The sequence below is a fragment of the Solanum pennellii genome, chromosome 10 (assembly GCF_001406875.1).
Source record: "Solanum pennellii chromosome 10, SPENNV200".
Lineage (NCBI taxonomy): Eukaryota > Viridiplantae > Streptophyta > Magnoliopsida > Solanales > Solanaceae > Solanum > Solanum pennellii.
In genome coordinates, this window is record NC_028646.1 from 63,168,430 (window position 1) to 63,180,720 (window position 12,291).

The window sequence follows — 12,291 nt, forward strand, 5'->3', positions numbered from 1 at the left end:
GCGCCCCGGGGTATGTGGAGAGGGGTACATTTATGTTTTTGAAAATCAAATTTGGTTAAATAGGTTAGAACCATTTTGACCAAACCATATTTGACCAATTCCATATTTGACCATATTATATTTGGATGGATTATGATCCAACCCATTTATTCTCAAACCATATTCAACCCATGCAAAACCAATCTAATCCGACTGTTTATCACCCCTAATCTTTGCCATGATTAGTTGGCATGTCATTTTGTTTCCGCTTATCAATTGATGAGGTAGTTAATAAGTATATATATATATATNGAAACATGGTCATCAAGATACAATTAGATGAATTTGGTTTATATAACAAAGTTATTCATTTAATTAAAAAAAGATTTCTTATTTTGGGTAAAGGTAGATTTGCAATCCAACTTTTTAATCTAATATGTATGATGAAGATAACAAAAAAAAATGTTTTCAACTATTGGCTCTTCCCATAGTGGACTTATTGTTTGAGAACCATACTCTTCCCATACTGGCCTTATTGTTTGAGAACCATAATCATCAAAATAGGGCTAAATAGTATTAAGAAAATTTGTAAAATGTCAATATTTTAATATTTAATAGAATTTTTTAGTCACAGTTTCAATATTTATTAAAAAATTAATACTTTAGTTTGTTATGTGTCTAATTCACATTGTTTTTATTTGTTTTAATTGAAAGAATGCAGTTATTTAATAATAGAAAGGAGAAATTCAGGGGAGAGAATATTTTTAAAAAGGAGTATATCATTTAAAATACTCATGAGTTACAAATTTAATATTTTATAAAAGAAATATATCACTTAATTATCTCTCATCTTTACATAAAAAAGAAAATGTAAAAATAAATTCCAAAAGCAATTTTTTTGACTTCTTCATCATTCTCACGTGAATTTTGACACACCAACAATGAAGAATCCAAAGGTTAAACTAATGTGTAGCTATGGTGGAAGAATTCAACTTCGTCCTCACGATCATCAACTATCCTATATTGGTGGCAACACCAAAATCCTCTTTGTTGAAGTGAGTTTGATTAAATTTGCATTTTTTTTCTGTTTGATGAGAAGATTTTGAAAACGGGTATAATTTCGTTGACAAACAACTTTGGAGAAGAAATTTTCAACTGGAACTTCGATAAAATCAGCGAAATATATTCGATCTAGTATTCGTTAATTGTTGAATTATTAATTTGTATGGGAATTTTGACATGAACCCTTTTTTATTTTCTTGGATAATTATTTTCTTGGATGACGAGCCAGAGTTTTACTAATGCACAAGTGAATACAAATTTGTATTTGAGTTTGGAGAAAAAAAATAGTAGACGAAGAAGAAAGAGAGAGTCAAAGAAAGAAGGTTGCAAAAATTGTATTCATATTAATTTTTGTTTGTCAATTGTTTTTTTTTACTCAACATTTGTATTTTTATTAATAATATTGCATTTCTTTTTTAGTTTGTAGTCATCTCAATAGGTATGCCAAATGAATTTGTATTTATTAAATATAAATATATCATATTTCTTTTCAGAGTTATTTGTATTTTTTTTAGAATCATTCTTCCTCAGCTGATTGTATTATTTTCACTTCGTATGCTATTTTTTTTCCAGAATTGTGTATCCTTTCTTAAATCGTATTCATATGTAATGATTGGATTGTATTGAGATACAATCAATAATATTTTTATAATACAAATAAATAGAAAAATATATTTCACAAATACGTAATACAATTTTTAGTTTTTACTATGAAAGTAAAATATCAATTTTAATTTGAATGTTAAAGTGAGCACATAAAATACAAAAGTTGTTGATATACAATTATAGGGGTGGGCATTCGGTTTTTCGGTTCGGTTCGGTTTTTTTTTTCGGTTTTTTCGGTTTTCGGTTCGGTATTCGGTACGCAATTTATAAAAACCGAAAACCGAAATACCGAAACCGAAATTCTAAAAAAATTCGGTTCGGTTCGGTGTTTCGGTTTTTCGGTGTTTATGCCCACCCCTATACAATTATGATGAAAATATAGTAAAAAAGAAATACAAGCTTATTGTCATTGAAATTGATGTTGAAATACAAAAATGAGCACAATTATTACTAACTTCAATTGAAATACAGAAGTGACTTTGTTAGTATATCATTATGATAAATGCAAAAATAAAAAAAATACAAACTCGTCTGTATACAATGTGAGAATTAAATATAAATAAATCACAGTAAAATATTCACCTCAATATGATGTTCAGTTTCAATTTGAATGAAAAAATGAGCACATAAAATACAAAAGATGTATACCTTAATCAAAGGAATTATTATGAATATATTTAGAAATATATTTTCCAATTTTTGAAGAAAAAAAACGGGAGGGAGAGTGATGTGGGAGTTGAAAAATGTGTAATTAAGGTGAGACAAAATAGAAAATAAATTAGGATACAAAATGTTTTCTAGAATAATGACATTTTGATATTTTTACTAATTTTATCAAATATGGAAATTTTTACAAATTATATTAGATTTTTTTTCACTAATTTGCTAATTTTCCCCTTCCCATTTCATCACGCTCAACAAAATAGACATAGTTGCTTTCTGAAACCCAATTAACTTGCATTAACGGAACAGGATCCACTTTTTGGATAAATATGAGTCGAAGTAATAACAAAAATATTTCTAGTATAGAGATGGTTCAATAATAAATAAATGGAAAAATTACTTAAATACACTCCTTTAATTATCTTAATAAACATTTATCCCTACTTATTATAAAAATTTCAAAAATCCCTTATTTCCCCCAATTAAAAAAATATGAAAGATACATAAAGATTTTCCACCCTTTTTTCAGCCAATTGGCAAGTTTTACTTTACCAAAATAAAATCCTATTTTCAAGCTACCCACTTCCCCATTAACAGCCCCAATTAAAAGTTACCATATTAAATTTTATTCCTTTTTTTTTCCCACGTTTTAGGAGTATAATTGTCTATTAACACACTTCTTAAGTGATTTTACTTCCCCACGTTTTAGCAGTTTACTCTAAATTTGAATTCCAGTAGAATTTTGCAGCCATATCTATTTGATATTTTTTAGGAGTCTCCATTTGAATTCCTGCAGATTTTCTAAGTTTTTAAAGGGTAAAAATTTTAGTCTCCTTCTTTCTCTTCATCGTGTGATTTTACAAATAATATGGAAGAGGGTAAATCTGGAGGTGGTGATTCTAAACGTGTGTATGATTCTGATGATGAAATGTGGGCTGAGAACAGATCCAAGAGATTGCATGACCCATTATTGATGAAGAACAAGAAAGTAGTTGAGCCAAAGAAAAAGACTGAAAAAATCCATAAAAAAAAGGCCAAGAAAAGTTACATCAACTGTTTCTAGACCCACACTTCCTAAGGTATGTGTTTAAAATTCATAATTTTGTGTTTTTGTTGATAAAATCCTAATTTTAAATTGTTGCATATGTTTGTAATATGAAATTAAAAGTCATTTAACAATGAAGAGTGATTCACTAACTTCAAATTAAGTATAACCATCATGTTTTGTACAGTTTTAATGTGTATCAGATGCATAATGTTTGTCACTAATTTTGAGTTGTGTATTAGTGAAAGCACCATGTTTGTACATTTTTAAGGTTTTTCAGTAAATTTGTGTTATCGACTAGTAAAAGCATCATGTGTTTTTCAGTTTTAAGGTGTATAATATGTCAATAATTTTGTGTTTTGTATTTAGTAAAATCAGCATGTGTGGTACAATCGTAGGATGTATCAGATACACAAGGTTTATCTACAATATTATAGTTTATCAGTTAATAAGATGTATCATATACATATTATAAATCCAGTGTCTTATAATTTTGAATATGATGTATCATATACATTCACTTAAAACTGAATATGAAGGTTTTTATATAATATTATAGTTGTCTGTTTATAAAATGTATTATATACATCTGATAACTCCTATGTATTTTAAGAATATGATTATGATGTATCATATACATTCATATAATACAAGCGTCTTAAATTTTCTACATCACAGCAAATTTTTGTTATTAGACAAGTACAATTTTATATTTTATTTTTTCTATAAACAGGGCATGAATTATGTTATTAAAAAAATACCAGCACATCCATTGAGGTTTGGAGCGACTTTCAATTTTGATTTTGTGAATAAAATCAAATTATCAATAAAAGATGAAGGCGTTGCAATGTTCAAGAAAACAATTTTTGGACCATATGTGGAAATTCCAAAATGTAATTTCCAGGGTCAGATTACTAAGTGTTTGCTGTTGTTGGAGGTGCGACATGAAAATAAAGATGTACTGCCTGTTCGTCATGCTAATGGGAATGTATTGGTGTTTGGTATGAAGGAATTTGCCATTGTAACTGGCCTAAAATGCAAAGGAAATGTTAAGGATTTTTCATATCCTAATTCCACTTCGAGCCGGTTATCACAAAAAATATTTCCCTGATTGTGAAACGGGTATAACCAAGAGTCGATTGATACAGCGTTTTGCAATGAGTAATTGGGAGACCACACAGGAATCTGTGAAAATGACAATACTATACTTCATCAATACTTTCATGTTATGCCATCTTGGTGAGACCTTCATACGTATAGAAGAATTTCTAATGGTTGAAGATGGTAGGTATGAAATGTATCCTTGGGTCAGATTGCATTTAATAAGCTGATTACATCACTCAGGCAAGACTTCAACCAAAGCAAACAGATGTATCGCTTATTTGGTATGCCTTATGCATTCAACGTTTGGATTTACGAATGTGCATCTACTCTAAATCCAGACCTTACTGTTAAAGTAGCGAATGGTATTCCGAGGATATGTAATTGGACAGTGGTGGCTGAAAAGCCAAAATATGAAAAGTTAATGACTAGCATTTTCTCCGAGGTAACATTAATTTTAAATTATCTTTTAATAGTGTATCAATAAGCTTTATAATTTTTGTTGTAAATAATAGTTTTTTTGTTATACATAACATTGTTAAAACATTAAAACATTCTAATTGCAGAATACTTGTTCAAACATTGCACCAACGCAAGATGAGGTGGAAGCCCTTGATTTACCTGATAGTCAAGAGGTCAACAGAAATGAACTATCCACGCCACCTGTTGGTGCAAAAAAAGTGCAAACTAAAGATAAGTCAGGTTTTGAGGATTTTTCAACAAGCCCTCCTGATCATTTATTGAGAAGATCATCTCATGTATCTGATACATCATCTCCACCACCACCCAAGAGGAGAAAGAATACTGATACACATAAAACAAAGGGTTCAAAAACTTTGTCAAAGCAGTTAAAGCCGCAATTAAATCAGTCATTCTCAATGCCAGCTGAAGAACATACCCCGCCTGCTAATATATCTTCTGCCCATGTATCTTCACAAGTCTCAAAATAAGTCTGTATATCCCAATATTTAAGAACTGAAACAACATATGAAGGAATACGTAAGTAACGATATTTATTTTTTTAATATTAATTCATAAATATAAAACTGAATGTGTAATTTTTTTTGAATAGGTTGACAGTAAATTTGAGTATCTTGTGAATTTGATAAAGGCAAATCACATTGAGGTGATGAATTCTAAGAATTGGAAGGATGGCCAACAATCAAAGGTAATGTATTATGTATGTGTATTTTCGTTGTGTGTTATAATTTTCATAGGTTATTATGTTACAAATTCATTTAATGAAGGATATGGGCGGCAAGTCTACACCGCACATGGTTGAAGCTTCCGATGAAGAAGGCAATGATGGACACCAAGCAACCTCTCCGATACAAATGGAACTTGATGTTGACAATCAGGTTTAATTTAATTTATTAAATTTGTATATAAAATTATATAATTTATCATTAACTTATTTTTCTTTAAAAAATAAAGACTGAAGATACATTGAAGAATCATCAAGTAATGAAGGACGTTTCAGAACTTCAATCTCCAAATTCAAATAGTCATCATACTGATGAAACATGTGAACACAGCAAGGTAATTATAGCAGATTAAATTTCATTATTAATATTCATCCAAATTTTCAATGATACATGAAAATGTGCTAGTATGATACGTTTAATTTTAATTATATTATTATGATACATTGCTGTTTTATTTGATCATTATGATACATTGCAGTTTAATTGGATTAATATGATACATGTTTTTTACTGTTCACATATGTATTTTCCAAGTTAATGTGTATGATACTATAATTTTTTGTTTTAGTGTGTACGTGATACAGTCCATTGCAAGATACATATCTATGTGACTACTTAAATTTGTTTGTCTCATATATACAATTCGTAGTTTGCTGTTATCTGTCCTTGATACATTAACAATCATTTTGTGTATAATTATTTGTTGTTTGAGGTATCATAAATTGATCAGTACATTTTTTTATTCAGGATGCTCCATCAGCGCAAACGCCTCATCATTTATTTGAAGGAACAATGAACGAAGATACATCGGTAATTTATTCTTCATGTATCATATCAATATCATATGTCTATCAATATATTTTTAATTATCAGTGTAAACCATATAGGATTCTACACCATCTGGTTCAATATCTCCAGATACACGAGAAACCATGAATACACTTATTGCTGATCTAGGAAGTCTGCCTATTCATGCAAATCAACAGGAGTTTACCGAAAATCAAAGTTTGCTTTCGGACAGTCAATTACCAATTGATATTCCAATCACAGATATTGTTGTCCGAAGCGAAATAAATACTCCTCATGCACGTATCCGGATGCCTTCGAGAAACTGCAAATCCCCTTATTTAACTTCATTTGGGTCAAGTGAAAAAGGAAAAGCGGTCATGACTGATGTAATTCGTCCAAATTTTCCATTTCAAGGATGTGAGATCACAAACCAAGCCCCTTCATATCTGATTGATGAGTTTATTGAGTGGGTTACTACAGGGCTTCTTAAAGCTCATTCAAAAAAGTAAGTTTTATATAATTGTACTGAATCAGTTAAATTTTCAAATTGCAGCTATTGTTACAATTTTGAATAACATCTTTTCATTACGCTTAATGCTATAGGAAACCATCAGAAGAGAAATACAAATCAAGAGCATCTTCATTGGATTTTGAAATGATGGATTATGTCGTTGCATTTCCGACAAATAAGAATTGGTTTTATGCCATGTCTCAGCCTAAAAATTGTTGGACTGATCAGGTAATTTTATAAATAAATGCTTTTATAATAATGTATATGATACATTGTGTTCGTATGTTATTTATACATATCAAAATCATACATCACTTTCAGTAAATAGTATTTTATTTTTATTAAATGTTTTTCAAATGTATACTTATTTTTATATTTTATTTGCAGCACATCGATGTTATTTTTTACTACCTTCGTAAAAAACCAAAACTTCGAAGCATGGATCAATACAGATATTCATCTTCAAACCTTTTTTTTTATTTCTTAGAATGCAGATCAACTTTTACAAGAATAATTTTGATTTAGGAAGCTAATCTGATTTAAAATTTGAATTTACTAATCAATTACGCAAGCTGTAGAGCATTAATTACGTGATTTCAGTTAATAATAACACAAATCACGGTAATTCTTCCTAATTAATCGCAGCAGATGTCAAATACGATGTATCAGGAGTTATGTATCCCGTGCGATCTGGATGTATCCCGCTTACTTGAATTTTAAGGAATTTTTAGTAATTTCAATTCTAAAAGGGATAAAAGGTCATTTTGTATTTATAATATGTGGTTCCTATAATTTATACATAATAAATCAACGAATAAGTCTCAAGGATCAACGAGCTCACTTGGGTTGGGCTTATAAGCGGTTTTAAATGGGCTCAAAATATAATCAAGTACAAATGTCAAGAAATAGACAATTGACAAAATATAATCAAGTACCAATGTCAAGAAATAGACAATTGACGTTTCTGTATTTAAAGTTTCTTCAAAAAATCATTCTATCATATACAGCTCCTTTTTTTATATCCAAACAGAAAATTTTGAATGAAAAAAAAAAGGAGCTAACCCCAACAAACATATTTCCAATACAAACTTATCTATACATGTGTAAAAATACCCCCAAACAAAAGCAAAGGGCTACTTTACATGGGTCATAATCTGTATCAATGGTTTGATATCTGCATTTCTGATATCTCATTGAACGAATGCCTCATTGTACCATAGCTGCTAATTACACACCAAGTACCCTTTGTACCAACTTCAACTTATAAGCCACTGAGAATATTAGGTTCTTCGGGAGAAGATGATTCAACTAATTCAGGAACTTGATCGAGCAAGCGATTCATTGTGTCAGGAAACTCACCCTTGGCCCGGTTAGTCTTACCCCCAACAACCACTGATGTTCCATCTTGCAAGGCCCATAGCTTTTGAAAAGTTACAATACACATAAAAACATGTAAAAACAATGAGATTCCATAATTTGGTAGCTCAAAGTTTTTCATGGACCATGGTTTAGCAAGAAGCTTTACCTGTGTATGAGATAAATAACTGATGCAAGTTGTAAGCATGAGAGCACCAAAACCAGCATATACAACAGGTACTCCTGGATCAGTCTGCATCAAATTATGGTTCACGATTCACGAATAAGGGAAAACCCAAACAAACTATGAAATAATTGTTGCTGAATGAGGATTCATTGCGCTTACCTTTAAGTCAAGGCCACTACTCCCAATTGCATCTGCAATAACAATTTTTATTCCATCAATCTCAATTGGAAGATTTGAATTAGGCCGTCTGACTCCGGCAAATTTCCCTTCTTTATCATAAAGAATAACTGACTGCAAATCACGGGCCAGCATCGATCTGGATGTTGAGCCGATACAAGGACAAAAAAAAAAAGAATCAGAGGAGTTGACATAATGGAGAACACTAAGGAAATAAGCTAGTCAGCAAGTTGAAGATTTCTATCTTCTCTCAAAATTTTGTTATTCCAGCAGGCCATCAAGATTTGGATCTGACATCGAAAGCTTTTGCTTCTATAGAGATTAACAAACAAACTTATGATATTTTTAACTTTCTGGCCCTTAGATTCTTCACTATGTTCTCCTGAATTTTGAAAAACACTAAAAACCACATTCCTGTAGTTTGATAAACAGGTGCACCTACTACACAATAGCCTAGATACGTCAATGAGTCCAGCAATTATCTAGATAATGTAGTAGTTGAAGAACATACATTCCCTTAACATTGGGTGAATTATCATCCGCTACTGGTAGGAATGTACCAAACAACTTCTTGTCCCCGCCATTCAGTTGCAGTGGTGCCATAGCTAAATTAAACGGGCCTTCATCATCCTTCAGTACTTGCAATGCAGAGATACTCCAATCTGTCTGGTATATAGTGATTCCCCCATACCTTAAGGGATCATTGACACTTATAGTCTTCCTCATTACTTCCTTTCCTTTAAGGTCAAATAGTGAAAGATCAGTATGGAACTGCGAGACCTACAACACATATTAAAAACAAGGGGAGAAGAAGGGAGTCCTCAGCAATTTGTAGGAAGGGAAACACATTTGTCTTTCATAATCTAATTTGCGTACCTCCCTACCAAATGAGAAAGGAACTGATTATGCCTACCTCCCCACTGTCATAGTAGTCCATGGAGAATCGATTGACGCGAATCTCCGTACTGAAAGCATCAGAAGGAGTGGATAGAAATCCAGATGGTGCAAGTACATCTCCGGCAACAAAGTTTAAACCTTGTGGAACAGTCACAGCCCCTCTAAAACTTCCAACTGCACTAAGAGTTCCTCCAGCCATTATAAGCAGCAGAGATATATGGACACCAATTGGAGCAAATCTGCCTGCCAACCCTTTAAATGCATACAGAGATGGCCCTTTTGAGAATACCTGAAGATACAGAGATTGTTAAAGGTTAATACAAAAATTCATATTTTTGAAGAAAGTAAGAAACTAAAAGATGTTTGTGAAAAAGGCATTCAAGGACAAGATAAGTGAGTCGAGCAGATAAATGATTAAGAATATCACTACAGCTTCATTGGGAGCAAATCAAAATCGTACATTCTCCATTCTGTTTATGGGATAACACGAAAGAAAAAATTAAAAATAGTAGGACTAATAGGAAAATATAGAAAAGCAAATGCACTTTGTCTTTGGGGCAATGCACACCAGCAGGATTTTGAGATCTTTCAGTTGGTAGAAATAAACATCTGGAGTCTCATTCCTACGACAGCCCCTTAAATCTGGACAATTCAAAGCTAAACCAAGAAAGGAAACAAATCATGAAGAAAACTAAGAGAAATGTCATATTTATACCTCATATCCGTCTCCCATCAGTATGACACCCAAGTCTTTAACTGATGCCCTAGGCAAAGTATCTGCATATTCTTGCTTACGAATTGTCTCTGCTGATTGTAAGAAAGACCATCTGCAGATTCGGTCAATTTCTTTTAACTAAGAGAATCCAAGAAGAAAAAGAAAATTACATCTAGGTGGACTGAAAAGCAGACCTTCTTGCTACCTTCACAAGAGGAATCTGTGTTGTGTATGTGCAAGCCATCAAGGATGCTCCTAGAAGAGCCAATGTCCCCAGGAAAACTGGTGATGAGAACATATGATCAAAGCCAAGGGTGAGAACCCATCTCCAGGAGAAAAACCCCAAGGGAGGATGATCTTCAGGAAACTTTTGGAAGTAGTAATCTGGAGCCTCGCCTTGGTCAATGAAAGTTCCTTCAGGGGAACAAATAGAAATAAAACCAAGTTACCGCAAAATACTCATATTGAGCTGAACAAATAATAAGAAGTGATCAGGATGGAAAGAATAGTTTATAGTCAAATTTAACATTTGAATAAGAACACATATTGAACAATAACTTCACCATACGTTAACACAGACTTAATTCTCTGGTGTCATGCTAGTTTCCCGAGGAAAAAGCTCATAGTGATGCAAAGATGGAAGGTGGAGTTGGAATGTTTTTTCTTTATATGGAAAGCAAAATGGACTTGGAATCTCACAAAAACATGATATCTTTTGTGGTTTATTAGCGAAGGTGAGAATTGAGAGAAGATAAGAACTCCAAACTGAAATCTGTTAATTCGTAACATGAATGTACCTATACTGCAGGTCTACAGCATAGCTACTGCTCAAAAAATTATGTTTAAAAAGTGCAAACCAAAAATCAAGAAATATAGAAAAAACTTAACTATGACGAAAGTTTATACATAGGAATCATACAAATGATTATGCATATCATCACGGATAAGAATGCAGTTGGATAAATTTTCTACAGAATCAACACCAGTAACATCACAATCATTTGTGTCTCTACCATAATATATGTATATCGCGCATATGAGACGAATAACACAACATTCTCAATCAATTAAGCTTCAATTTAAAACTAATTGGGATTGACTATATGAATCCTCCACATCCTCTTTGCTTTATTTTGGTAAACAAGTTGTTTCTAAGGCAAATTAGTATTTCACTAAATCTCAAAGTTATTTGCAAAGTAACATAAAGAAACATTTCAGGTGAAATTTACCTAAGGCCATTAAGGCAGCAACGGCAAACATCTCGGCAATAGCCAAAGGCAAATTGGACAATATCCCTAAAACTTTTCTAGGCAATTTCTTCAAAAGCCCAAAACCAACAACACCATTTTTCGTCTCCACCACCTTCCTTCCACCATTTCCTACAGACCCTTCTTCCGATTCAACAACTGGTGGTGCCACACCATCAGAACCTGGAACTGAAATCCGGCTCTTTTCCTTGCTGGGTTTGTTCCCTTTTACTGTGTTGAGCTTACATGTAAGAGTAAAAGAAAAAGTACGGCCTTTGTTGTTGTAAACACCAAGAATTCGAGAATTGTGAATAAGGGAATAAGGTTTAATATTTAAGGGAAGAATTTGGTTTTGCACAAGTGAGATTCTTGATGAAATCTTGAGAGTCTCCATTGATGTTGGAGTTTTTGAGAGTAAAAATTTGCAGAGGCTGGAGCTTTGCTTCAGTCCATGTATGGAGGTGCAGCGAGCGGGTTCGTTCGTTTATCCATAAAGATGAAATGTGTACTTCAATTGTAAATAAAATAGATTTTTCTCCTAAGGTGGTCCAAAATAAATAAGTGAAAATTGTGCAGCAAACAATTAAACGATATTAAATCTTATAGGCACTGTTTTGGAAGTTATCACTCGCGGTTATAGTTTATTCAAGTCTTGTTATTTGTTTAATTTATATAATTCACATAAATTATATTATTCATCTAATTGTATAAATTAAAATTTTGTATGATTTAACTTTTAATGTAAAAAATC

The 12,291-nt window shown here is 31.9% G+C and overlaps 1 protein-coding gene and 1 pseudogene across 1 annotated transcript; one reads left to right on the plus strand and one right to left on the minus strand.

Moving 5' to 3' along the window:
* Positions 1–4,781: 4,781 nt before the first annotated feature.
* LOC107032711 lies at positions 4,782–7,109 on the plus strand (annotated as a pseudogene).
* Positions 7,110–7,906: 797 nt separating this feature from the next.
* LOC107032699 (cytochrome c biogenesis protein CCS1, chloroplastic) lies at positions 7,907–12,079 on the minus strand. The gene is made up of 8 exons (XM_015234273.2): positions 11,523–12,079; positions 10,488–10,707; positions 10,294–10,405; positions 9,595–9,867; positions 9,193–9,461; positions 8,664–8,820; positions 8,487–8,570; positions 7,907–8,381 (listed from the first exon to the last, which is right to left on the minus strand). Exons 1-8 carry the CDS (start codon positions 11,932–11,934, stop codon positions 8,223–8,225), a joined length of 1,686 nt encoding a protein of 561 aa, XP_015089759.1. The 5' UTR covers positions 11,935–12,079; the 3' UTR covers positions 7,907–8,222.
* Between the last annotated feature and the right edge of the window lie 212 nt (positions 12,080–12,291).

Excerpts from the sequence above, each read along its gene's own strand:
- LOC107032699 (XM_015234273.2), bottom strand. The coding sequence starts at position 11,934 with ATGGAGACTCTCAAGATTTCATCAAGAATCTCACTTGTGCAAAACCAA. Across the intron at positions 10,406-10,487 it reads CTTGTGAAGGTAGCAAGAAG|ATGGTCTTTCTTACAATCAG; the intron begins GTCTGCTTTTCA and ends CCGAATCTGCAG. Across the intron at positions 8,382-8,486 it reads GTTATTTATCTCATACACAG|CTATGGGCCTTGCAAGATGG; the intron begins GTAAAGCTTCTT and ends ACTTTTCAAAAG.